A 27,946-nucleotide genomic window follows, 5' to 3' on the forward strand; every position below is an offset into this window, starting at 1 on the left:
GTTTTTGTTGATAAAAGGAACATTGAGGGTAAATTATCACTAATTGGTTGACAGTTTAATTTGTTCACACTACGCTGCTTTGCCACCAGCGGATAGTTTTAGTTTAATTTTCTTGTGTTGTTAGCAACAATGGCAATGCTCCACTTCCAGTTAACCCATTATATTAACAATACAGAGAGGAAGGTCGGGAATTCAATATTCACTTTGCTCCTCTGTAATTTAACCAATTGTTTTAGACAGCACTTCAACCCATCAAGTCAATAAAGAATGTGGCATGTAACAGACATTCTGCAGGATTAGCCAGCACCTAGCTGATATAACAACAGCCCTTTGAATCAGCTTTTACAGGGTCTTGCTCTCCTGATGGGTTTCCTTACTTTCCCATCAGCTTATGCACCGTGTTAGCACCATTTGTCAAAGTGAGGCATTGCAGAGGATTGTGTAAATGACACAGCACATCATCAGAATGGAGCTGCCATTTGTTGGAAGACCCCTTCGTCCAGAGGTGCAGGAAGAAGGTCAACAGGACTACCTGCCTGCTTTCAACAGGGAGACGTTACTGCGGCACCTGGTCCCACATAACCAGCGTTATCCCACAAAACAGAAAACTAACGGCTGTAAACCTCATTATTATTTATACATGTTATATTTTATCCCTTCATTTATCCCTTTTACAACTTGCAGTACTTTATGTCTTGAATTTGGTTTCCCTCCAGCTAACGGACATCTATATTTGTATTTGCCAATGCTTGCGTTTCCGTACTTCACACTATGTGCACACTGAGCTGATTACATAAATACAGTAAAGTACAAGGACAGGCAGCCCTTGCCTTGGAAATAATCTCAGCTATCTACTTTTAAATAAAAGGATGTGACTCTGGAAGTTAAATTACAGAAGGACCAGCAGGTTCACCCGAAAACACCATAATTGCCACTGTGATAAATACTGGGGTCAGGGTGAAAAATGACCATCAACCATCACCAGACAGTATTAAAATCACTTACCAGCAAAGGACAAATTTAAAATCGCCCTATCTTCACTCGAGGAATATAGCCAGTCTAAATGGGTTTTAAGAAAGGGATAATACAAGGTGTATTTTCCACGACTTTAATGAATAACGCAGTGGATACATGAAATAAAGCTCTACAGTTATTTATGTATATCTCTCTCCGCCGTGCGTTGTCCATCAGACAGGCTATCAGCCTCAGCATTTTTTATTTATTATACATTTGCCTTATAATGTTCGTTGAATTTAGAGCATACAGTCACAGAAATATCACATTTGACATTATATTAGTATTGTTCTCTCTGTTACCTGTATATACACAGTATATTAATAGGCTAAAAACATGTTCATCTGTACAAAAAAGATCATGTCCGTGGAGCAAAACCTTTGGAGAACTTTACTTTAGAGTTCATATTTGTGGACTGTTTTGCACACTGCATTTTAGACTGTTAAATTGACAATAAGAAGATAATATGTATTGGGCAAGGTTGACCAGAGGACAGACTAATACATGGATGTAATCAGAAAAAAAGAAATGAGTAAAAATATCCTTAATCTTTTCTATAGAGGACAATATGAATTATGATTCCAAAAATCTCTGAGAAAGTCTTAAAAAAAAGAAATGATTTCCTTGAGATAAAGGGTCTTAGACATAGCTGCTAGAGTGAATAAATCCTGCCAGATTTAGAGATGAAAGTGTCTGTGTGTCTGTGATAATAAGTGGTGGCTTGTAGGGTTGAAAGGACATATAGAGTGAGAGAGAAAGGGACAGAGACAAAGAGAGGGACAGGGAGAGACACCAAAACAGCGACACAGACGTAATCAAATCTGACAGAGAGGGGGAGATGGAGGTGAACCATTTCTCTGGCTATTCCAGGGTATTCTGCTGTCATCACAGTGTGGGTGCACTACATGTAGATGAGTCAGTGATATAACAACCTCCATTCAATATCCCAATGATAACACCGTGAGAACATACTACAGAAACCCCCATTCGCCAACCCTGACCGTAAAGATATCCATCATAGAGAGATCAAACGACGTCTCATCTTTATGTTCAACTCAAACTGCATTTAAGAAAAGTGCTCTCAGTAAGTTGCAGATCTCCCACAGGTTTGTCTCCCTCTCCCAAACCAGGAGGGGGACCTCACTCAATTGTTCCTCCTAGCTCCCGTACAATCAAGATGGCGGCAGCAACAATGTAATCATCTCGTAATCTGCCTTGCTTTGGTTGAGCATAAAATATCGAGAATCGAGTTCATTTGCAAATGCACCGGTTTTAATATAAGATCACAACTCTATCAAGGTCATTGAGCAGTCAATGAAGGTAAAAAGTAAACCTACTTTTTGATATAGTTTGCAACCACAAAAAGGTCCTTAAGCATACAATCATACATGTGCATACTAAATATTAGGCTGATGTATCAAGCACACACACACAAACACAACCTAACATGATAACAGGGAGGCGTGTGGCGCAGTGGGTTAGTGCCGTGGTGTTCGGATCAGGGGGGTCACAGGTTAAAACCCCTCTGCAGTCAGCATGTCGTTGTGTCCCTGGGCAAGACACTTCACCCCAAAGTTGCTCCTGTGGGGATTGCCCACAGTATTGAGTATGTAAGTCGCTTTGGATAAAAGCGTCAACAACAAGTAACATGTAATGTAATAGCACATTTACTCCACTGGATTAAATACCATTTATCCATGCTGACCTCTATTATTACTGCCCACAAGGAGTCCATTTGTCTCACACATCCTCTAACTTCAAGTAATAGTAGTTTAAAAGAAGACAGGAAAGGCTGCCTAATAGGTGTTTCAGCTGTAATTAAGCTATAATTAATATAAGCTGATATTTAAACAAAAATAGAGAGAGGTGTGAATGTCTTATGTGATATTTTAGTATAGGCATCCTTTAATTTGCCTTTGTTAATGTCTTTTTCCATTTTACCATTCAATGTGCAGTTGCTTTGATATGAACAATAAACTCATTATCACTTTTTATATAACACATTTTCTGTGTAACATTTAAAAGTATATGTATAAAAGCAAACAAAATCGAATTCATATGACTGATGTAATGGACAGAGAAACATTCAAACAAATCGAAACAGAGTTATCGCATGCCTGTCTCCACTGCCATGTATAAAAGAAAACTTTAATTTGAAAAACAAGACACATGCAAAATGACAGAAAGCGGGAATCAAATGATACATTTTTCCTGCTGACAGAGTGCTGAAATATTTGCAAAATAATCAGTTTGTTCAGTGTGTAATATGATCTATTCACAGCAGTGATATTTAATAACAAAAACCCTCTATATTAATATAGAACTTGTCAAGAAGCAGGACTGACAAAGTGCTTCACAGCTCTGATTAGGTTACATCATAGAGGAAAGGAAAACCGTGACATGTTGGGAAGGACAATTGTTAGTTTTCTTACCAGCGGATCGATTTCAGTTTCCTCTCTGTTCAGTCACTATAGAAGTCCCGCACGTATGTTAGCCTGACCTTGAACCAGGCTTTCAGCAGCTCCAAAGCTGTCACATGTACACTGGGTATTTTACGTACACAGAAAACATGAACAGTGAGGTATTTAATTCCCTCAAGGGTAGTATGCGGCTTCTCAAAAGTATTTTCAATGTCAGGATGAAAGGCCCTGTATGGCCATGGCACAAAACAGACACAGTTCAAGGTTCAAGGCTCAAGGCTTTTATTGGTCATACGTACATAGCGACAGTGTAGTTATGACGATGAAAATCTTAGGTCACAGGCTCCTCGGGTGTTAATTATTGGGCCGGATTAGAGGTTTCTCAGGACTATGTGGGCATGTACATCTTGATTGACACGCCCCTCACTTGCAAGCTTTGTAGCAACTTCCAGAGCAGGACAGATTCAATTATTGGTACTTGGAGACGGATGTGGGCAGTGGGCACAGTCACACATCCACAAAATGGACATTTGCGTCCAGTTCACATTGACTTTATGTTAGACACAAACATTCACTCACACCTTCAATTTGGGCTTTTAGAAAGTGGCTGCTGGCTAATTGGTAAAGTACAGCCAGTGTTTGTCTTCTCTCTCTGTTTCAGTCTGTTCAGAGCGCATTCATGTCTAGGCTATTCAATTTACCTTTTACTATTATGTGTCTGTCTCAGAACAAAATAAAATAAAAACATGTCAGGGTTAGATATTAGGTTTCAGATGAGATCCTAAATGATGGATCCATGAGGACTTCTATCTTTGGTGTAATGACGGCTGACACTATACAACCTGTCAGCAACACCATTTTAAAGCTGTATCTTTGCTCTTTTAACTTGTCTTTTTAAGCTACATTTGTCCTGGGACACCTCTCACACTAAACTCCAAAAGATGTTACTGACATACTGACATATTCTAACTTAAATCTAACTTGACAGCCTACAAGCCCATCTCCCAAATGTTGGTGTATTCATGTATGAACTATAAACAACATCCACAAAAATCACACACCTAGTTCAGCTCAGGCGAGTTGTGTCTAGTTGGAACTCAACACAGAGCAGGATTCTCTTAGCAATGACGGAGAGTAAAGCCATCTGGATTAGTTCACAGACCGTAAAATACAACATGAAACAGAGTTTGTGTGTATCTTTTATAGCTTGGATCAAGTTATGATCTATGCCTTGTGTGTGTGAGAGTGTGGGCGGCTCAGGAGGGAGGCATGAATTTGCGTGTGCTGAGTATGTTCTGAGTGGCTCAAAAGGCTCAGAGCTAACAGACTGGAAATATGACCGTGCATCTCCTGCCAGAGTCTACTGGACCTATGGATTATGGATGGAGTTCAGCAGAGGGCAGGTGTACTGCTCTCAGGACGCCTGTTTGAGTGCAGGCAGAACAGGGATGGTAGACGCAGAGTCCTACTGCACTTAGCAGTCAGCTCTGATTGACCTGAGGTTTCCGCTTCATAAATGGTTAAAGGAAGAGAGACAGACCGAGATGGTAGGAGTGGAGAGAAAGACAAACATGTGGTAGGAGTACTTCAAACAGAATTATTTCATCCTGTCTGTCTGAAGATGGATCATTCTGAGCTCAGTTCAGACAAAAGTATAAGCACATCATATAATAGAATAAAAAACTAACCAATGTTCTCTAACATAATTAGTGATAACTCAAAAGATTATGGTGATGTTTCAACAGTTTAAACTAAATGTGTTTAAAAAGTGTATTCTAGTCCAAGTGATTTAGGTGATAAGTGAATATATTTTAAGGATTAAGAGCGAGGTACTGTTCATTTGTAAATTCCTTGATTTGATATGTGCTCAGTTTGCAGCAAAATCCACTTAATCGCATATTCAGTTTGAGTTTGTCAGTGCGACTGAGTAAAGAAGAACTGTAAAAGCTTTCCGCTCTCCAAAAAGCCAATAAGCAGTGTGTGGCTGTGGGTTACAGTGGCTGACTCAGCTGTAATGAGACAGTAATGAAGATGTTGGGTAATTTGGTGAGGGAGAAAGAGATAGTGAGGGCATGGGGAGGGAGAGAGAGGGAATAGGGACAGAGGGGGGGAGGACGGAAGAGGAACAGGTAGGGAAGCGCCAGCTGCTTTTCCAGATGATCCATGAGGGGAGCCACAGCTGTCCTCTTCACCCGACCCTCCTTCCCCTCCATCTCCTTCTCCTCCCTTCTGTCCTCTCCACTCCACCCTTCAGAAACTGCTTCGGCAAAACGACTTTAATGAAGATATATTACCGCGACTAAAGGCTTATCCATTGTTTCCCCACAGATCAAATCCCCCACACACACCTCTCTCTCTCTGCGCGTGGGTGCATGCGAGAGTGTTTCCCTCCATCTCCATCACACAGAGCTCCCTACTCTGTCGGTAATGTTTATGATACTCTTGAAAGGAGAGCTAGCAGAGAGTGAGAGCAGTACATACCACAAATGAAATGGAATAGGTGAACCGCAGTAGTAAAGTGCGGCAACTTCCACAACCATGTGTCTTAAATATAGATTTGAATAACTTCCATATGCATGTATGTGAACACTTGAATGAGAAGCAGACACTATGTGCCAAAAATAGGAAGTAAACACAGATAGAAAGTGGAACGGTGGACCCTAACTGTGTGTTATAAATGGAAAGTGGAATTGGCAAGACTGAATGTGATGTTCTCAATGCAGATAATTAACAATGAAGTGCTCTCCGAGGTTGTAATGACATTGGAAAATAATAAACAGATGGAAACACGCGCCAATGCTTCATTAATCTCTAAGCTCTCGGCTCTAAAATATTTATCCAGCGAAAGTAATTTGAATGAAGTGTTATAAGCCCAATTTATTTGAATGGTGCGCTCTCTTAAGGACATATCAATGACACAGCTCTCTGAATGGTTATATTTGTTCATTATTCTCATGAGATGTGAAAAAGATGTGTAGCAGCAGGGAGGAATCCAGTTTCTATGTTGAATTTTCGGACTATTTTTAGAGCAATCTTTTGTAACCTTTACCCTCATTAACTCTAATATGACGGCGGCTGTGGCTCAGTGGGTAGTGTGCCGGACTGCGAATCAGGGGGTAGCAAGTTTGAGTCCCACTGCAGTCAGCATGTCATTGTGTCCCTGGGCAAGACACTTGGATTGTCCACAGTACTGAATGTATGTAAGTCACTTTGGATAAAAGCGTCTAACAAATGTAATGTAATGTAGTATGAGAACATCTTTGATGGTGGCAAAGATCTCTCTAACTCAGACAGAAAGCTACCATGTTCTGTAATATGTAATAGACATGGCAGTTGGAAAGATTAGCAGAAAGATTAGAGCTTTGTTTGTTTTGCAAGTTTGCATGCAGTTAATCACCATTATATAAAGTCAAAGATTGAGTATTTTTGAACAAACAGGAAGTTGGCACCTTTATTACTGAGCCATTGTTCTGTGCATGTTTGAGTGTGTGCATGTGAGTGATTCTGACAGTCGTAGAGACATGACTCCATCTCTCAAAGTCAGCTCAGTGTATCTATTTTAATTGGATTTTGAATCTTGCCTATAATAAAATTAAAATACCAACGTCGGATTTCAACACTATATCATCCCAACTAACACACCCGGCCTCAATATTCATCTGTTAGGCTCAGAGAAAATAAAATACATTTAATAAACTGCTGAAAAAGAGCCAGTTTTAAGATGTTAAGAAGAAATATCTCATTTTTCTTCACGTCTATGAAATGTTGCTGTTGAAGAACGACTTGGGCAAAAGAGGTTAAATTAGACCCTCGTACAAACCGGATTAATAATATTGCCAACCATTCATGCCCATTTATAGATGATTAAATAAATAATCCTGAAAACAATTTACATACAGCTAATAGGAATTCAACAAGAATCCCTACCTAGAGTCCTGTCATTTAATGCGTTTGCACTGTCTACTGACTATTATAAAACGAGCACAATAATTAGCTCTCAAATAACGTTAAATTATGGAGAAGAAATGAATCAGTGGCTTTGTTATGAGAAGCAGGGATGAGGGTCCCCTGGGCTTTGCCTGGTTATTTATTAAGGTTGCAATGGCTGTTTTTAACATTATTCAGGCTCAGCTCTCTGAGCTTAAGCTTCTTTTAAATGTGGATAAAACCAAGGTAATGCTCTTTTCTAAAGCTAAAGCTAAAAATACACCGGAGACTGCTTTGGATATTGTAACTACGCAAGGAATAAAACTTGAAGTGGTTACCTGTTACAAATACTTGGGTATCTGGCTTGATGATTGTCTCACTTTTAAACTTCATGTCAATAACCTGCTGAAAAAACTGAGGGTTAGGCTAGGGTTCTTTTACAGAAATAAGTCCTGTTTCTCGCTTGAGGCCAGGAAAAGGCTCTGTGACCTTTTTACCTGTGCTGGACTATGGTGATTTGTTATATATGAATGCACCTGCCAATTACCCGAGCAAGTTAGATGCTGCGTATCACAGTGCACTGAGATTTTTGACAAATTGTAAAGCACTTACGCATTACTGTACCCTGTATACCAAGGCGGTTTTGCCATCACTTACTGTACGGAGGCTCAGTCACTGGTACATTTTCATTTACAAAGCCATGTTGGATAAACTACCATCTTATATCTGCTCCCTGATCTCTCTGCGAATTGAAAGTACTTATTGCCTGAGATCGCATGCTGTGGTTTTATTAAATGTGCCAAGTGCTAGGACTGTCTTAGGGAAGAAAGCGTTTAGATGTGCAGCTCCACTAACTTGGAACAGTCTGCAAAAAGAATGGAAATTACCAAGCTAGTACCACTACATGTTTGTAAAGCTCGGTTGGATGCTACAAAATCAGATGCTGTTGGTACCAGGGTTTCCGCTAGGATTTTTTCTCGTCGGTCAAATGTCCGGGCAGAATTTATTTTACCGGACTAATTTGAAACTTACCGGTCATATTTCAATAATAATAATAAGAGTTGTGTAGCAGAGTTTCCGTTAGCAGGTAATTACCGGACTATGAGCAGATATGCTTCAGTTTTAAACTCAGTTCACGGGGCTCATTTTTATATTGCTTCAGTTTATAATCGTAACAGATCGAAACATTCAGATTCATTTTTCAATAAATGATTCCACAAACAACAAACAACATAATTATTACATTCAAACAAACTACTTGTAGTAGATAACGTACATTATTCAGAAGTTTACATCAACTTTGAATAATAACACGGGAGAAACGGATCCTCTCTTTTCCCCTCTCTCTCTCCTGACAGCCCGTCAGTTTCTCAAGCAGCTCCTGCAGCTGGTAAACAGAGGGCGGGGCTTCAGGTGATCCTCCAGAGCTGCATGTCTCGGTCAGACTCAGCAGCTGATCTGATCTCTCTCTCGCTCCGGTTACACTTCACTCGCGTTTATGTCCATATCGATCAGACCCAGCTCTCCTGATCGGCCTTTATAGAGAGCACCGATCAAACTATTAAGAGTGAATATCGGCCGATAATGACCGGCGGCCGATCGATCGGAGCCTCCCTAATTATTACCAGACATTTTGACCGTCAGGTTTTGAATTTACCGTTTTTTTATAAATTTTACCAGCTAAAAACCGGTAATTACCGGCTAACGGAAACCCTGGTTGGTACCTGTACATGTGGTTAAATATGTAAATTGTAATCCCTGTACATTTTGCTGTATGATGTCCTTTTGTTGTTTACGTTTTTATGTCTTCTTGTGGAACCTACTGCTGCAGGTCTCCCTTGAAAAAGAGATCATTGATCTCAATGGGATTTTACCTGGATAAATAAAGGTTTTCAATTTAATTGAATGGTGAAATGCAAAACAAGTTTTAAAAATCCATTAGTAATGCAGCCTGTGAGAGCGCTTTCATAACATGTTGAACTCTCCCTCTCCATCTCGTGCACCAGGTGCCAAATATCACATGAGTTTGATCTTTTTTGCATAACTTTGTGTCTGAATGAAGCAGTAAGGAGCCATAATGGAAAACTCACTTTTTGTCTGAATGAAAACAAGCCATGCATTTAATAGGAAGATGAAGCCATGATGATTAATAACAACATAAGTCTTCAATCTATATGTTATTAAAGCTTCTTAAAACCATATAATAACATAATCCAAACAACCAACCGTGGATGTGATTGTATTTATTGCACATTTGGTGTCCACATGACAGGACGTTATATACACAGTTGGTGCGTTCATACATGTCATAGCAGCAGCTAGACGTGTGCAAAGATGTCTGTGTGAGCTGTCGCAAACATTTATTTGTGAGCTGATGCAAACATGGACAGATGACTGAATTTACATCACGTGGACCCTTATGGACCCTCATAGCTAAGCAAAAAGTCAAATGTGTGCTTTAGTTTGTTGTTCAAAATACATATATATATATATATATAAGTTAAAATGCAAATCTACTGATACTGTGAGGTTATTATTATTAGACAGCTGCAGTGATTTAGAGGAGGCAGTCAGACTAACATGTTTGAGTTCCAAGTTACTGTGAGAATCAAACATGGGATGATTCATGTGTACTGAAGATTCATCTGCTCTGTTGACCATCCATATTTAAACAGATTTAGACAATTACATTGATCTGTGGAATACACATAACCACCATGGGAATGACTGAATTATAAATTATATAGTACATCATCTATTATAAATTGTTGTTATTTTTTAATTGTATTATTATTTTTCCTATTTTAGTTCTTTTTTTACTTGATTTTTTTATATGTTATCATGAACGTATTCTGCATGTGTGCAAAAAAGGGTTTGGCCTTTTGACTGAATATCATTTTTAGTTTTCAGATTTTGAGCCATGCAAAAAAACAACGTTATTATTACAATTATTGAATATTATTATTATTATTATTATTATTAATATATTATTATATAAGTGTTTATTGATTTGATTCATGTGGTTCATGCAATAATGTGTCTTTAGTGGGAGCAGTGTGGTATCACTGCACCTTGCCAACATAGAAGTAGGTGGATTGTGTTACTTTTGAACAGCTATCTCTTTCTTCCTCCTTTCAATTGTTATGATAATTTCCAAAACTGCATAAATCTGCCACCTACACTAAAACGTGCATGTATGTGCTCAGCCAGTCAGGAGGAATGTAATGAACCCAGTGGGAGCAGGAGGAGGACTAACTCTTCTGTGACGAGTGGAACAACGAGGGAACTCCTTAAAGAAGTGAACACATACACTGTAAAATCCTGAGCTCCACTTGTACAGTCATGCAAGGATGCCTTACTGCCTCCACACAGGTATAAAAACATACACACAGTGTGATCCTGTGGACACACTTAGCATTTTCAAGCATTTACGTAAACAGGGACATGAGCTAACAGCACACCCTTAATTATAACTGCCTGGGGGAGTAGAAGCAGAGGAGGGAAAGCTCCAGACATTTAAACACTGACGCATCGGGAGCTGCCTGCTGCGATGAGTACAACTTCTCAGTGTTGATGCTCACAGGCTTGCTCAAGGGCACTTTGAGGGCAGCGGAGGGGGAGGAAACGCTGTTACTCATATGTCCTCGGCTCCTACACATAATTCTTCCCTGCGTGTCTGTGGATTCAGGGCCACAACATAAAAAGGTACTATAACTTTTAGGCGACTGTTTCTCCCACCTCTAATTGAGGGAAAGCTACACCTTATTTACAGTATATCTTGTCACCAAACATTTGTAACATATAACTAAGAAGTTTATTTTTTATTGGCTGTGGGAACAAAATTCCAACATCAATATTGACTGTACTATAGTGAGCATGTAACATATTTTCCGTGGTACAGTACCTGGCATCAGCTGCTGTCCCGTCATGTTTAGCGGAGGCATCCCCAGGCTGCTCATGGCTTGTGCCCAGACACTGGGGTCTGACATGGGCATCGTCATGGAGTTAGGAGCCATGTTCATGTTGGCGTCTGCAGAGAGAGACACACAAAAGAGTGAGATTTACAATTCCCTGGTACTGCAAAAAGGATCACGCATCAATCTAGATGGGTTAAAGGATTGCTCGGCATTACATTTAAGATGTCAGATCTTTGGCTTTCTTTCCTGAGGAAATCGTATACTTTATTGACATAAGTGCTTTGTTCTCTCCACTCTCATTTCCTTTATGTCACAGGAGAGAGGAGAGGCTGCTGTGACCCTGCTTTCAGTCTGACTCCATATTGACTTTTAACACGCTGTCATTTACAATACATTCCTTTCATTCCAGTTTTGTACTCAACTACGTCAGAGACTTTCAAATGTCTGGCCTCTTGGCACATCCTGTCTCCGTGACCTATGACCTCTTCTGAAAAGGTGGCAGCTGCTCTGACTGACAATGCTGTCACACACACGTACAGACACAAAGACTAGCAAAGGCACTCTGTACTATCTCTAAACACTTAACATTCAACATTAGGATAAAAGCTGTTGTTAAAAAACAACTGAAGTTAGTATGGTCATCCCTCATTCAATATGTAAATGCTGAGGATATTAAGGATTGTTCACAATTTAAATAAAAAAAAAGAAAATGTAAATTACTTTTAATTTGTTTTTAATAATAAGTAGAGCAGATGCATGGTTAATCATTGTCTCTGATTGGCTACTCCTGCTCTGATTGCACATGTGATTAATCATCACCCACTTTGAATGTCGACCCTAAACTTCACTTTGAGTAGAAGTTAGTTTCTTGATAAAAGCTTTATTCCTCACACTGGAGAACTTTCTCGCTCCTAAGTTAACTCTTTTCTGTGTAACTCTTAGACGTTTTATAAACACAAAACCTGACCTGAGTGAAACTTTGACACACAATACACAAAGGGATAAAGCAGTAAGTACAGATTCAGACATTAGTTCTGAGCCTGAAAATGCTGAATATTCTCCGACCTGCCAGCTGCCACAAAAAACCTCAGGCTTATAGTTATCTGCCATGGCCTAAGACTTGCATAGAAAAGCAAACACATTAATATCCCCATAGATGAAAACCCTGCAGTAAAGTCAACAGGAACACACATCCACCGGCGGCTCATACAGCCGATCTCGAGTTCATTTCACAGCTGTAAGTACTCGTACAACTCTTGCTGGTTAAGCTCTCGCCGGTGGAACTGTAAATCACCGAGTGGCACCGACTGCTGGCTGAGCCACGAGCCTTTTCTCCTCTTCCCTGACACTTCATTTAACCGGTGTAATACAAACCAGTGCTGGGATTTTACACCCAAAAAGTTTTTCCCAGTGCCTTGTTTATGTGTGCCTGGCAGGTTCATGTTTGCCAACTCACTGTGATAAGCAATTTCCCTCTCCCGCTGACAGAACAACATGGAGAAGCTTCCCGAGCTGCTTCTCTAAAAATATGCCAGAGAGATGTTTACTAACAAAACAGCTAGATGTTTCCCTCATGTCAGGTTATGTATTAGTGTAATTATGGCATTTCAAACATTATCATTTCAAATTATTTGACAGCTTGAGAATTTATATTTAATTGCAATGATTGAGGCTTTGCTAGCTTTCAGTTTGCAAATAGGTTTCTGACGAAAGGGGAAAAGCATCAGCAGCAGCATGCTTGTCATATAGCAGCATTCCCTTTCATTCTGTTAATTAATATTCTTCCAAAAATCCCACTAACACAACATCAGACCCACTCATGAAAGGTTGTCTGCATGCTGCCATGGCGAAGCTGATAACATTTCATTGTTGTGGTGTTGCCATGTTAATGTTCCCGACAGGAGCTTCACAGCCCTGTTAACTGCTTACAACCATATTAGCTGTCCTGCTGACTGGGTGTCAGTACACTCAGAGGAGAGATAATACAGTGGGAGGAGAGGAGTGGGGAAACTTAAAGCTTTACTAGAGTGATAAGAGTCTATGAAAACTAATGCAGGGTTTAACAGTAGATTGTCCTGCAGGCAGAAAAAATGCTGATATTGACTGGAATAGAGGTCGGAATTTGGCCCAGTTGGGCAAGTGCCCAGAAATAAATTCCCGACTACTATTTCTCACCCTGTGACGCTGTTATCCTTCCTCTGCGATCAGCCCACTCTCCACTTTCTTACGTCTTTTTAACAAAAACGACATTGCCTGCCAGCTCAGAGTTAGTCAGAAAATAGTGTGGGGCGTTTGTGGGGGATGTTTGAAATACAAAGCAAATAAAAGCATCAGTTAGCCATTAGATAAACAGGGGGAATCATTTCCCACAAGGTGTATACTGTACCATTTGTCACCTTTTTTAGAAAGATGAGTGTGTGCACTTAAAGAATAAGAGTTATGTACAATGACAAGTTCTCATTCATAACACTCCGTTCGATGTCTCACTATGGGATGCGCCTCATCAAGGAGCAAACAGAAGCATCAATCTCATTACGCCAATCCTGATTGGCTGATGATCTTGACGTCAGCGTCAGGGAAATCACCCCATAAGTAGCTTGCGCCACAACGCATGCGTCATTCAAACACCTCTTCTCGCTTCAGAGCACATCTCACAGTAGCCGGGCAAGCTTCACTGTCCACAGACTGAACCCAAAATACCATTTCGGTCGACGGGCGCTAGCCGGCTACTCCTTCTGCTTCGCAGGAAGACGGTAGTACTAACGCCGTTAGTACTTGAAAAATCGACCTCGTCCTTCTCTACGAGAAAATAAGGTAGGTCCGATTTTTTCTCCCTCTCTACCGACACCACGGTAGCGAGGACGTTTTTTCTTTTCTCTTCCCCACGGAGGGGAAAAGGATTAAAAAGGAGCATACTGCCACACCAGTCAGTATTCTCCGGGAATAAAAGACCCACCGTCCTCTTTCTCCGGATTAAGGACAAGGTGGTAATACCTTTTTTCCCGTCCCACCTGTCGAGAGCGGGCCCTCTCCACGCCACGAGGCGACAAAGATGGACGCCCCTCTCCCTCACACCAGAGGAGTCAGGGACTCGGTGGCTCGACTCTGCGGGTGCGGGTTGAAGATCTCGGGCACAGACACACACCAGGTCTGTTCGTCCTGCCTCGGGCTGGAACACGCCCGAGGCGCTATCGACAACCCCGGCTCATGCGGACATTGTGTCCGCTTCACCGTCAAGAGCCTCCGCCGACGGCTAGCGAGACAAGCTAGCCTGTCGGAACAGGACCCCCCATGTCCATGGACCCGCCGGCCGGCAGTCAAGACACGGGGGCGTCCGCCACAGAGAGCGAACCCCTCTCCGTGTCGGTCTGGGGCTCATTATCAGCGATGGCCTCAGAACCGGACTCCCGCGCCCTGACAGGCCGGGACCCGGTCACGACAAGATACGCGGGAACGGATTCCCGCGCTTTACCAAGCTGGGGCTCCCGGTTAGACCTCACCATGGTCTCACCCGCGGAGGATGTCCTCGAGTTGGACTATGAGGAGGACGAGGAGGAGGACGCCCTGGCGTTCCTCCTGTCCAAGTCGGATGACCAAGAAGAGGACACCTTCATGTCATCGGCCCAGGCTGCAAAGCCTGGAGCGAGGGCTGCTCTCCCAGGCGACAGCACACCAGCTTCGCCCGGTCTGAGCATGGACCTGCAGGCCGTGTGCAAACGCGCTGCGGTCAGACTCAATGTTCCGTGGCCTGAAATGGCCAAGGAGACCTCCAGGTTCCGCTACGAGGGGAAGCATCTTCCCCAAACAGCGGGCAAAGGGAGGCAACTCCTCCCGGTGTTTCCGGAAATGTTGGATGAGGTGTCGGTCTCGTGGAGAGACCGGTCCTTCAGCAACAAGGTCCCAATCCAGGGTGCCTCCTCCCTGGATTGCGATGGAATGGAGAGGCTCGGCCTGCTCCGCATACCGCCCATGGACCCGCTGGTGGGCCCCTCACCGAGCAGGAACCCCACGCTGCCAGCAAAGGCGGACCGCTTTCAGTCCACAATGACTGAAAAGTCCTATAAAGCTGCAGCGTTGTCCGCCAGGGCCCTGAACGTGTCCTCGCTGCTAACCGCCTACCAAGCGGAGCTCTGCGAGGACCTGTTGGGTAGCCCGGGAGCAGCCACTCTGGACGAGATGGCAGCGGTCACGGACATTTGCCTCCGTGTCCAGCGCTGCGCCGTCCAGGCCACGGGCAAAGTAATGGGGATCATGGTGGTGCAGGAAAGAGCGAGATGGCTCAACCTCACCAACCTCCCTGACCGAGCAAGGGAAGATGTGCTGGATATGCCCATCGTTCCCGAGGGAATTTTCGGCTCCGCTCTCGCCTCCATGCAAAGGAGGTGTGAGACGAAGAAGAAGGAGGACGAGGCACTCCACCTCTGCCTCCCTCGAAGGGTCCAGCCGCTGCCCTCGCAGCAGCAGTCCTTCACCCAAGCGAACTCTGCCCGGTTCAAAGCACCGGTCAAGCAGAGGTCGCAGCCCACCCCGAGTCCCTAGCCCAGGCTGGAGACAAGGGCAAGTTGGCCGAGAAAATCTCCGGTTCCGGCTGCAGCTCAGGCTCAGCCAACCCAGAATTTCGGCCAGCAGTCGAGGAAGAAGAAGCGAGCGGCGTGACAGCCCCTCCTTCTCCCCTCCGTGAATGTGTTCCCGCCGCCTCGAGAGATGCCTAAACACCATCCTCAAGTCCGCACAAACACATGTCACATGCTGATTGATTCCTCTGTCATAAAACATTTGCCGCTGATGCATCCAGGCTTCAGGCCGAGGGCGCAGCTCAAAAAAATGAAAAGAAAATCAATAAAACCAATAAACAGCCCGCCAATTCTTCCCCCTTTGAGAGCAGCTACGGCATCTCTCAAAAGGCGGATTATTGACGGGTCTGTGAAGGCACCACCGCCACGCGCATGCGCAGTGCCGGCTGGGGCTTTAAGGGCACCACCGGCACGCGCAGGCGCAGTGCCGGCTGGAGCTGTGAAGGCACCACCGTCACACGCATGCGCAGTGCCGGCTGGAGCCGTAAGCGTGACATCTCAGCTGGCTCTAAGGAGCATACAGCAGGAGATACTCACGAAATATGCCTGGGCTTCTCAAAACAGTTACACACTATCTGTTTTCACAAGCCCAGAGAGAGTCAACCCATATTCTGGAGAGAGAGGCTCTCTCTCTCCTAGAAAGAAGGGTTTTATCTATAATGCCCGCCGAGCAGAGTCAGATTACGCAGACAAATGTCCTCGTAAAGCACCCGCTCAACATGGGTCTCATAATAAAACTAAAGTATTGGTTATTATGTAATGCGTAGTGGCACTACACCCGACTTTTCTAGTGCGGGACGCGCCTATGGGTGCTGTCTTTTCACGGAAGTTGGTCCACGGACGCATGTCAGACAGGCTGATAGGGTATCTACGAAGGTCGCCCGGTGAGAGGTCTCTAGAGCAGAGACCTCCAGCGGGCGCACGTAAATTACCCGGAGCTTTTAGCGGTGTTCCCCACCCTAAAACGCTTCCTGCCTTCTCTCAGAGGACACCATGTCCTCGTGAGGACAGACAACACACTATCGTGTATGAACCGCCAAGGGAGGTTGCGTTGTCTCCAGTCACACACACTGGCACACAAACTGATCCCTTGGAGCGGCAGACGTCTCCTCTCTCTGAGAGCGACACAGGTACCGGGAGTGATGCACCTCTGGACAGAACTACTGTCCAGAGGTGCACCACTCTATGCAGACTGGACTCCTCATCCAAGGATCGTGAGTCCGCTGTGGGTGCGTTACGGCGGAGCCGCGTCAAATCTGTTCGCATAAAGAAAAAATGCTCAATGACAGCTGTTCTCTTTAATGCACGATTTAAACGCACTGTTAGGCGGGAACGCACTCGTACACGATTGACCTCCGGGTCCTCTGTACGCGTTCCCACCCCTGGCTCTGTTACCCCCAACTCTGGCCAGAGTGAAGGAGCAACGCCACACAATTACTCTGATGTTTCCGCCCTAGCCCGCAACGTACGGGCTGGCGGAGATATATCAGCTGTTGTGCGGGCAGCCATGGCAGCCCCCACCACGCAGGGACAGATTGTCTCAGGCGGGGGGGGGCGATCCTTCACCCACGCCCAGAGCGCGGGGCACTATGGGCCTGACCCGTGAGTGGTACAATCTGAATACAGTGGGACTCCCTCAGAAGGTGATAAACACTATTCAGAGTGCGAGAGCATCCTCCACCAGGTCTCTTTACGACTGTAAGTGGAGGGTGTTTGAGGAGTGGTGCCTTCAAGAAGGACACATCTCTTTTCAATGTCCTGTCGGGGTGATTTTATCATCTCTACAGGACTTGATCGATAAACACAGGGCTTTCTCCACGATCAAGGTATACCTGGCTGCTATTGCTGCATGCTATGTGGGCTTTGAGGGTAAGACGGCTAGCCAACATCCTTTGGTTTGCCGTTTTATGAAGGGAGCTCGCAGGCTCCTCCCTGTCTCCAGGTCACTGGTGCCCTTATGGGACCTGGCAGTGGTTTTAAATGGGCTCAGAATGACCCCATTTGAACCCCTGGAAGGAGCTGACATGAAACATCTGTCACTCAAGACAGTGCTGTTACTGGCCCTGGCATCCGCCAAGCGGGTCAGCGATATTCACGCACTGTCTGTACATCCCTCATGCACTCAGTTCGCCCCAGGGCAAACGAGAGTGTTGTTGAAGCCCAACCCTGCCTTTACACCAAAGGTGGTTGGTTCGTGTACCCCAATTGACATTGAGGCATTTCCTCCGCAGCTGGTTTCCTCCGGGGAGCAGCAGCAGGATCTGTTGTGTCCAGTCTGGGCTTTACACACATATATGGACAGATCAAAAGAGCTTTGTCTTAATGACCAACTCTTCGTGTCCTGGGCTAACCCTCACAAGGGTAAGCCTGTTACTAAGCAACGGCTCTCCCACTGCATTGTGGAGGCAATTGCTTTGGCCTATACGAGTCAGAATTTGCAAGCACCTTCGGGTCTGCGGGCTCACTCGACTCGGGGCCTGGCTACATCCTGGGCTTTGTTCAAGGGTGTTTCCATCCAAGACATCTGTGCACTGTTCACTTTTGTCCGCTTTTACAGGCTAGACGTCTCCGCTCCAAGCGTGGCCCGAGCAGTGCTGGGCACCTTGTTGAGTCGGGACTCTACCTGTTAAATTCTGGTTGATCGGTGATTCTCGAGATAAGCTCGTCTGGCAATACGGGAGCTACAATATCCCATAGTGAGACATCGAACGGAGTGTTATGAATGAGAACTATAGGTTACTTACGTAACCCCACGTGAGTGGGGTTACGTAAGTAACCTATAGTTTTGTTTGTACAACAAAAAAGTACCTTTCAGTGCCTTCTGCTTGCTTTTGTTAAAGCTTTCAACTTTCCGGTACCAATGTGTCATACGTGATTACAGCTATTGGACTATTGAAAAAACTTGATGTCAACTGAGGTAGGCTACTTTCATGCAAATCAGAAAACTAAAAAATCGATTTAAGTTTTTGTTGAAAGTAAACAGTTTCACAATTCAATGTGTTTTTATGAGAACACTTGGCTGAATGGCTTTCTTTCAAGGAATAACACGAGCTTTTTGTATCGATATAAATACATCTCTATAGAAATAAAAGAGGCAGCTGAAAGCATGTGGAACTCCATATAACAAAGAGACAACAGACAGGCATGTAAACTTTACAACCCCACAAACTATTTTATATTACACTAGCAAAGTAATCTCTAACAGGGTTTAACTGATTATATCTGATCTACCAGATTTCCTTTTCATTTCATCATCATCCGTCACCGCCCCTGTTATGTGCAAAACCAATTCCTCCGAAAAGCCACCTTCTCTCTGTGAAGCTGCATGTCTCATTAATGGAGTCACAGTTGAAAGCCCCTTACTTCAAAGATGGTGATTCAAGAGGAGATTGTAATAACAGGGTCAAGGCAAAGTGTGATCGCTGCTGATAATGAGTCCGAATGTGAAGGAGAGGCGCCTAGAACTACTCCCATCCGATGAATCTCAGCTGGTCGCTTCCAGTCCAGTTTGGGTTTTCTAAAGGCCAATTGAACATGTGGTGCCATGCTGCTCCAAACAATCACTTCTGAGTAGTGACTGATGGATTCAGTATTGAGTAGTCAGACTTTTTGTGACCCTACTGTCAACATTATACAGTAAATATTGTTCTACACATAAACATAATGCCTCCATTTAGTGAGAAATATAAAATACATATTATATCACACTGATTTAAGGGTTTTGAAAAGTCAATTTGTGGTTTGCCTTGGGTGGTAATATAATTTCCTCCAGTATATAATATTTAAATGTACCTCCGATCATGAATTCTCCTTTCTCTTTTACAAGTGTAGCCTATGCTACAGTACTTTGAGGAGATTTCAACCTCACAGCCAATTGCTTTCAATCCATTGACATGTTCATTGCATTGTTGTACCCAGCAGCCAATGGAATATTCATTATTTAACGAACAGTTTAAGCAACAGGTAGGAACCTTCAGATACAGTATTCCTTTTTATAAACCTTAAGTTTCCAAGCTATCACAGTGTTTGTGTTTCAATTGTTCTTAAATTAGGCTCATTAGTTAAAAATCCTTTTTATCCATCTGATTCTCTTAAGATTGGCACATTTAATACGGCAAATTAATTCAGGATTATGGCATTTAACAACGTGTCCCCAATATTTTGCACATGTAGGATTATGAGTCATGTATCTTTTTTTAAATAATTGATATTGACAGGCATTTGAACCTTCTGTAAAAGACTCTCTCTGGTTCAAATGGATTTGTTGATGGGAAGTTGATTCCCCCGTGCCCAACAGTCATGAGCTCGTGAACTCTGAGGATTGATTTTAGACGGAGGCTTTACTGATCTCGGAGGCTTTACTGATCTCCTGGACTCTCCTGATTGGCCTTTAGCTCCACTAAACGCTCCCTCAGGGGGGCTTGGTCTGATGGGAAATGAAGCCATTTTAAGGCCTATTGGCTGTAAAACTCCCATCCTAGAGAGAAGCCTGGGACCATTTTGTTCACAATGAGCAAGCTCTCGAAAGCACACCACTATCGTAAAGAGAGTTGCGGAGAAAAGGGAGGAACTGGACTGAGATAAGGAGTTAGAAAGAAAGGAGGAATCTAAAAACATGTAAAATACAATAAAAATAATTCTGAATTCTGATACATGATGACGACTGGTGACGTACAGTAGTTTTGTAGGCAAACGCATACTGTAAGTTAGCATCGCTATGGGTCCCTCAATAAAAAGCATGATGTTTCTATTGGATTGCAGAATATTGAAGGAAATAAGCTCTGCGGCAAACACACATTTATGATACCAACAGTTTGTTAAGCAGGATACTTACCACGTTATAACATTACTTTGTACATTTTGAACTGTAAATGCGATAGTCAGAAGAAAAAGCACTGGGCTATAAACTGACTGCATCACAGTCACATAGCTACTCATCAACACCGCTAAGCTAAAGGTGTAATTTAGTTTGCCGTGATGACATTTAGTAGTCGTATCTGATTAGTTGTTAGCAACCGCTGTTTTTAAGACACATAGAAGCTTCCAACATTCAGTGGGGTAATTACTGAAGTATTTTATGTTGTAGAACAAAATGTGAAAATCTCTTAGGCTTGTGTAAACTACATCCCTTATTCCAGCCATCAACCACAAGCACGTCAAACACCATTGACTTTGAGACAATGTAAATAGAAGTGGCAAAATACAAACTAATGTGCGGGTTTTAGGACTCATTCCTGCACCACTCTTTGTGTCACATGCTTTATAATTGACTTATTATAAAAGAAAATGTGTATAAGAGCATATACTGGATGGTACCATTAATTGTGTATGTGTATGGTGGGGGTGGTACTTTATTCAGTAGTAGTTTATGAGGCAATTATGTATGAAAGACACTATATGATCATTAACATGGAAATACAAACCTCACGGGCATCAAGTGCATCCTTGATCATGAAAACAAGCAGCAGGCACAATAAAATGCACAGACTGCAAAACCGCTTTCTCGTACTCAGTGGATGGCTTTTTGACCTGTGTGTGTGTGTGTGTGTGTGTGTGTGTGTGTGTGTGTGTGTGTGTGTGTGTGTGTGTGTGTGTGTGTGTGTGTGTGTGTGTGTGTGTGTGTGTGTGTGTGTGTGCGTGCGCATGTATTTATAAATCCTCCTCACCAACAGACAACATCAGCACAACCAGGCAAGTGTACTACATCAGCACAACATTTGGATCATCCCAACCAAGAGCAATCTATCATACATTTTACCAGATCCAGGGTGAAGTGTGTCCATGTTAAAATAACTGTACGTGCACAGGAGGAATCTGGTCTCGTGAAATTGTTGTGCCCGTTTCAATGCAAACAAAATGCACGACAGGAGGTTTCCTATACGAAAAAAGCAAATGGAAAATGTTGCCAATGAACATATTGTGATAGTATTGTTTCTCAAAAATGTGACACACACACACACACAATACATCCTTATATCTTATATATCAAACACTCTTCAGATTTCTTCCCTGGTAACACGCAGAACAACACTGTTAATATTTTATAGCTCCCCTACTCTACCACTTTGATCTGTTTCTTAGAGCACAATAAAACCAGTCGGGGTCAATTAATTATAGCTGTCTTGTGTAAAACCTACAATTCATCTTTATATATAGAGCCTGGCTCTTCATGAGCTTGAAAAACGAAACACAAGCGATAGAAGCAGCCAGAGCATGGATACACTGATTTTCATTGAAGCTGTCCCAGGATCTCAGTGTGAAAAGAAAACAAGCCTCCATGTAAACCTGTACTAGTGGTTTTGTTGCAATATGTTTTCAAGATTACTGACAGCGTTTGAACGTATTATGTATGGAGTGCATGTAGCACCCCAGTCACTCGACTCCTACAAAAGAGGGATTTCATGTGCAGGTTAAACAGTTGTGATGCATGAGACAGATGGAGCATATCTGCTCAAAATTGTTTCAAATTCAAAACATCAACAAGTAGACAAATGTTTAAACAAAACCAAATCATGACTGTATGAGATTATCGGATCTGTGTTGAACAAAAAATCCGCCAGGTAGAAAAGAGGCACAGTTTTCTACATCTAAAAGATCTTGTCAGTGTGTTTTCTTAACCTGACAAGAATACATTATTCCATTTCTGCTTCTGGTTCCATTTTACTATGAACATAATTTAAAAATTCGCAGTGCATCTGTGTTTTGGAGTGTATTGTTAGAATCATCCTAAGGCATCGCTTTTGTGAATTTTATGGTAAACCATTTTGTTGGTTATTAGAGGACATGGTGTGTGTATGTGTGTGTGTGTTGTGTGTGTGTGTGTGTGTGTGTGTGTGTGTTGTGTGTGTGTGTGTGTGTGTGTGTGTGTGTGTGTGTGTGTGTGTGTGTGTGTGTGTGTGTGTGTGTGGTAGATAATAGAGACAGGGAGAGAAAGCCTGAGTTATTTAGCATCAATATAATTCCCTTCCAGCTCTGCACTTCAAACTATCAGCAGTGCATTATGAGGTTTCAGATGGACACGATAGTGTGATCCTTTCTTCTTTTACCTTTGAGCGCCAACTGCCAGCAAATGTGTCTTCATCCCCAACAATTAATCTAATCAGTTTTAATAAAAGCATCCATTACCGAAGCAGCGGCATCGACAGACAGAGGCAGAATGTTTACAGACGAATAATAAAACACGGGAAAATACTGATTGGTATGCTGATCCAAACAACCTCTAAAGCCGCCACATTACTGACCGTGTTTTCTGCCAGAGAGCTGCCTCTTATCCGTTGTCTGTCAATCAAAGTGGATGTCTCATGTAGAGCAGTGCATTTCATCTCAATCGTCCACAGCCAGTACGCAAAGGCCCTCATAAGTAGGCTGAAAACGATTTGATCTCACAGTGTGCAGACGTACAAATATACATTGTTAAAAGGCAATGGTGATTCAGTTTCTACCACGAACCTCCCAGCAGAATCCACATACACTTATTAGCAGACGAGGAAGATAACAGACGCTGCTTTGTAAGAATACAATTGCCATGGCTCGCAGGGTTTATTTTCCCTTTACTTCGTCACCAGCTTAGATAAAGCAAAACACAACTTCAGGCAACCTGAACACTGGGGAACCGGTTATGCTATATTCAGTCTCTGTTTTGATTTTGATGAGTTATACAGTAGCATCTCACTCAGTTTATTCTAATACCTTCAGGAAATCAGCGGGAACAATAAGTCTGGAGATACCACCTACGACTGCCTTAAATTGTGAATATGCCACAGACAAAAAGTATTTTTTGTTTAAACACACCGTAAATAAGGAACACTTTAAAAGAGATATTCAGGAAGCTGTAAGCAGCTGTGATTTGGGACTTTGTTCAGGTTATTTGATGGTTCAATTTCCATATTTCTCACTGCTAGAAATCCTTCCTCTTGTTTTCCATGATACCTGCGGCCCAGCTTGAATAACTCTCTGCTGTTCAGGTTGCCTGAATTTCGCCGCGATCGCAACTGTCTGTTATCAGCAGCAGCCCGGAGGAGACATCAGCTGAGCTGCGTGTGTGTGTGAGGAAGTCTGTGGATTGGTCAATCGGAGCACACTGTGCTCACAGGGAGGGGGGCAAGAGCTCCAACGAGCCGTTTAGTGGAGAGAGTGAATACACGTAGTTTACAGAGATGCTGTATGCGAAACAATATGAGTTTGGAAAATTGCACAGTATTTTTCTATTGTAATATCCCTCAACAATGGTATTATGATCAGTAGAAAGGACCATGACATGTGACCTTTAAATGGAGAATTTCTGGGGCCGCAGGAACCTCGAGATCAAGAAGTAGACTTGTGACTGAAAGCCACGTCTTTGAATTTGTAGGTCTTCGGGGAATAATGTGGGAGGAGAGACCAAATGACAAACACTCTCACATCCCCTTGAATACCATCACTTACAGTATGCTGTGATCAAGGATCTTTATTAGTTGCTGCAGTGGAGCTGCTTCAGGCCCAAAAGTGGAAGACTTGGCTGTTCAGTGTGAAAATGTGCAGCACCATGAAATATAAATTGTGGGCAAAACTAGGCAAACTTTAAAAAAATAATTAAAGTTAGATAATTAAGGCGCTAATCTTCTGCTTCTCTTTTACTTGAATGCTAGACATATTTGATTGTTTCTGTCAATCCAATGGAGTTTCTGATGGATTTGACTTAATTAGATTGTGTTTTTGTGTTTGGGCGTTTTGTTAGCTGTGTGGCAAAGGTTTATTTGGATTACAAGTTCCTAACAAGTAAGACGGTCCAATGAAATAGCAGCTAAAGCATTTAAAATATATTAGTAATACGAAAGGGGGGCGAAAGTGAGAGAGTTACGGGAGGTGCCTATCTAATGCAATCTAATAGCAGATTGAGTAATTTAGATATTTCCATAACGCAGGCACTATATTCTGCATCCCAGTCCATCATGTTTGTCCTTGTTCTGCCTTCCAGAGAGAGATACCTTCACTGTCTGTGTCACAGCTGACCAATAAAAGCTTTAAATACTCTCATTATCGCCGCTGAGTGCGAGTGCAGGAGAAGCAGTCAAGTAGATGTGTGCACACAGTGGAGTTTTCACAAGCTTGTACGTAATTATCGGGTCACAGAGGTGTTTGGTAATTAAGTGGAGCAACTCTTTGGTCCCGGAGCTGGTCAGCATCCAGTCTGACAGACTCATGACACCCATCAGGAACAGGAAGAGCAGGCAGGTTAGCAACGACAGCCACTTCCTGCTCCTGACTCTCATTTCCCTCCTGTCCTCCGGCTCCCTTCAGAGGAACTGGGATTATGAGCCATTTCTGCCGACAAGCCATGGTAGCTCTGTCATTCTTTGGCATTGTTTGTAGTTTGCAGACGTGTGTTTCTCTGAGCAACACACTATGGAAACAAATATAGGTGTCACTGGTTATACATCACTTGTATAGCATACACCTCATTGTCTTCATAGAGTCATCAATCATTGAATCAAGCACTCACAGGCACACAAACACAAACATATCCTTATTGTATATATGATTTAGCTGCTTTAACTTGACTGAAAGCCCTCAGGTGGGCTTCTCCCTCTGCTGTCCTATTTTTTCAGATATAAAGAAGATGGACAGGAGAAAATTGATGTATTTATAGTCAATGCAAGACTCCTTCAACTCATCTCTCAAGAAAAGATTCCAAGCATATGGTACATCAAATACTAATCAAATCCTACAATAAAAAACGGTTTTACAATACCTATTAAATATATCCCAGCGAGAATATATTGGAAGAACAATGATAGGCACACAGGTAATTGCTAGAAAGGCCTCCCCCAGACAAAGTAATTGGAAAAAGTCCTGTTGTGTTTTCATAATCACAGAGAAATATTAATCAGCAAAAGACAGCAGAAAGTATAGATTATATTTGAGATTAATAAAACAAAACACACATTAAATCATGAAAGTTTCACTGTGTGTTCTCTAAAACTTATATGTTGCCATACAGTATGAAGTGATTGTCTTTCAGAAGAATTTTAGGGGCATATAAGACGGCAACTTAAAGGGATAGTATGGATGTTTTGAAGTGGGGTTTGTATTAGGTAATTACACGATACATATATAGTGTATTAGATATAGATGGTGGTCAGCACTCCCCAGTTTGGAGAAAAAGACAGGAATACGAACACTGCAGAAACGTAATGTACTGTTGTGGATTGTGGCTGCAGCTAAATACACTTAACAACCAAAAAGAAAGGCCAGCCCAAATAAAATCAATATCAATTTGAGCATACATATTGTGCCACGCAATTCATCTGGCTCATCTATAATACACTGAGTCATAATATTAATCTTATTGACTTGAGGATTCGTCAGAGCGATGTGATGTGTGCTGGACAACGCATTCAATGACATTCAGCCCTCCTGCTCAGCAGCCAGTCAGTCATGAAGATAACATGGATTTGAGCAGACAAAGATAGAGAGCCCTTATGGCAAACAACAAACAGCAGCCTGAAAGAGACAAAACAAACTTTTAAGAGGCACAATAAAGACAAAGTGAAAAGTAACAATGGCTGTCAAAAAGATCTGCCATAGACGGCTGTCATTCAAAACAATCCCGTAGAGACATGCTACAGAGAAAAAACCCTGCCTCCGGCGTGTCACTCATAATACAATTATTCAGAGGGAAAAACAAAGGACTGACTACGCTGTTGATTCTGGGTTACGTGGGAGACATAACAGTAGAACAGGTGGGGGCATGATTAAAGCCCCACTTTCCAACACATACTGAATTGTACAATGTAAAGAAGAAAAATGGGTTAAATGTACACATATTTCTTCTCTAAGGATAAGCCTCCCTCATGTTTCAGTGCTTTATCTTTTTAACATCTTCAAACCATCCTTTATAAATGATAATGAACAAAGAGTCTTCCCAAATTGCTCAAGTGCTTTGACTTTCTAGATTCAGATCAAAAAAGAATTTCCAGTTGTCTGAATACTGTGTTTATAAGATATAAGGAGCAAGTCATTAACTTGTCTCTCAAGATCAATAGACGTCAATTCGTGTTACAAAGGAAACTTTATTATAAATGTATTTTCAGCAGTGGCGAACCGTGTCTATCACAACTGGACCTTCTGTAGACACACACCACCCCCCCCTCCCGGCGTTATAATGTCCGTCTTTTCACTGAATTGTCGTCTTGAAAAGGGTACTCACAACAATTCCGCAACAACTTCATCTTCACCTGTTGCACTTGTCATTTCAACGTTAAAAAATTAAAAACAATAAAACGGCATGAATTGCTTCGTCGCATTCATCTAGATCAGTGGTCACCAACCTTTTTAAGCCCAAGATCACCGACCTCGGCCTAGGTGAAAGGCGAGATCTACCTATTGCAGAATTGAGTGTAAAAGACGGCCCAGACAGTGCTTCCAATTTGAGGCCTTTTATATAATTGCATCTGAATTACTGTTACAATGAAGGCTCCATAATCAGCTCACGGCATATAGGCAGGGGTAAAGTGCTATTTTTTATGAGTGGGGGGCGGACCTCACCTCCTCTAGGGGGGTCTGGGGGGATGCTCCCCCGGGAAGATTTGTTTTTAAATAATGAAGTTGAAAGCATCAATCTGGTGTACTTTGAGAGCAACATTAAGAGATCTATGGATACATCTCTCAGCACCAGGGGCGGATCTACGGGGGGGCAGCGCCCCCCCCCCACTGTAGAGCCTTGCCCCCTGTGACGAAGGTAACTTCATCACTATGGACTGACGGCTTCAGGCCGGGTAATATGGCACTTTATTAGCGTGATTGCACAGTATATGTTGTCTGTGGCTGATGATTGTGTGCACCTGGTGTCCTGTGTTGTCTCCTCCCCCATCACCTGTGTCTTGTTGTGCTGATTAGAGTGTGTGTATTTAGGCTCTGTTTCCCTGTCTGTTGAGAGGGCTGGGTGTGTGTGTGAGATCCTTGTGGCTGCAGGATGTATGCAAGGAGAACAGCAGGATTGAAGCTGTGAACGTTGTGCCCATGATTTTAATAAATGCCCACGTAGGGTTATATTTTTGGACGTTCTGCCTCTGCCTCCTTGCTTGGTCTGGGCCGCTCAACGGTCAGCGTCACA

At 42.8% G+C, this 27,946-nt stretch overlaps 1 protein-coding gene across 1 annotated transcript in view; it reads right to left on the reverse strand.

Moving 5' to 3' along the window:
- LOC117453978 (ecto-NOX disulfide-thiol exchanger 2-like) overlaps positions 1-27,946 on the reverse strand; it is a 212,663-nt gene that overhangs the window by 109,121 nt on the left and 75,596 nt on the right. Inside the window, exon 2 of the mRNA XM_034093029.2 lies at positions 11,266-11,391. Coding sequence (XP_033948920.1) covers positions 11,266-11,383 — 118 coding nt within the window. The 5' untranslated portion in view covers positions 11,384-11,391. The remainder of the gene's footprint in view (positions 1-11,265; positions 11,392-27,946) is intronic.

The sequence above is a fragment of the Pseudochaenichthys georgianus genome, chromosome 10 (genome assembly GCF_902827115.2).
Source record: "Pseudochaenichthys georgianus chromosome 10, fPseGeo1.2, whole genome shotgun sequence".
In the NCBI taxonomy this organism is placed as follows: domain Eukaryota; kingdom Metazoa; phylum Chordata; class Actinopteri; order Perciformes; family Channichthyidae; genus Pseudochaenichthys; species Pseudochaenichthys georgianus.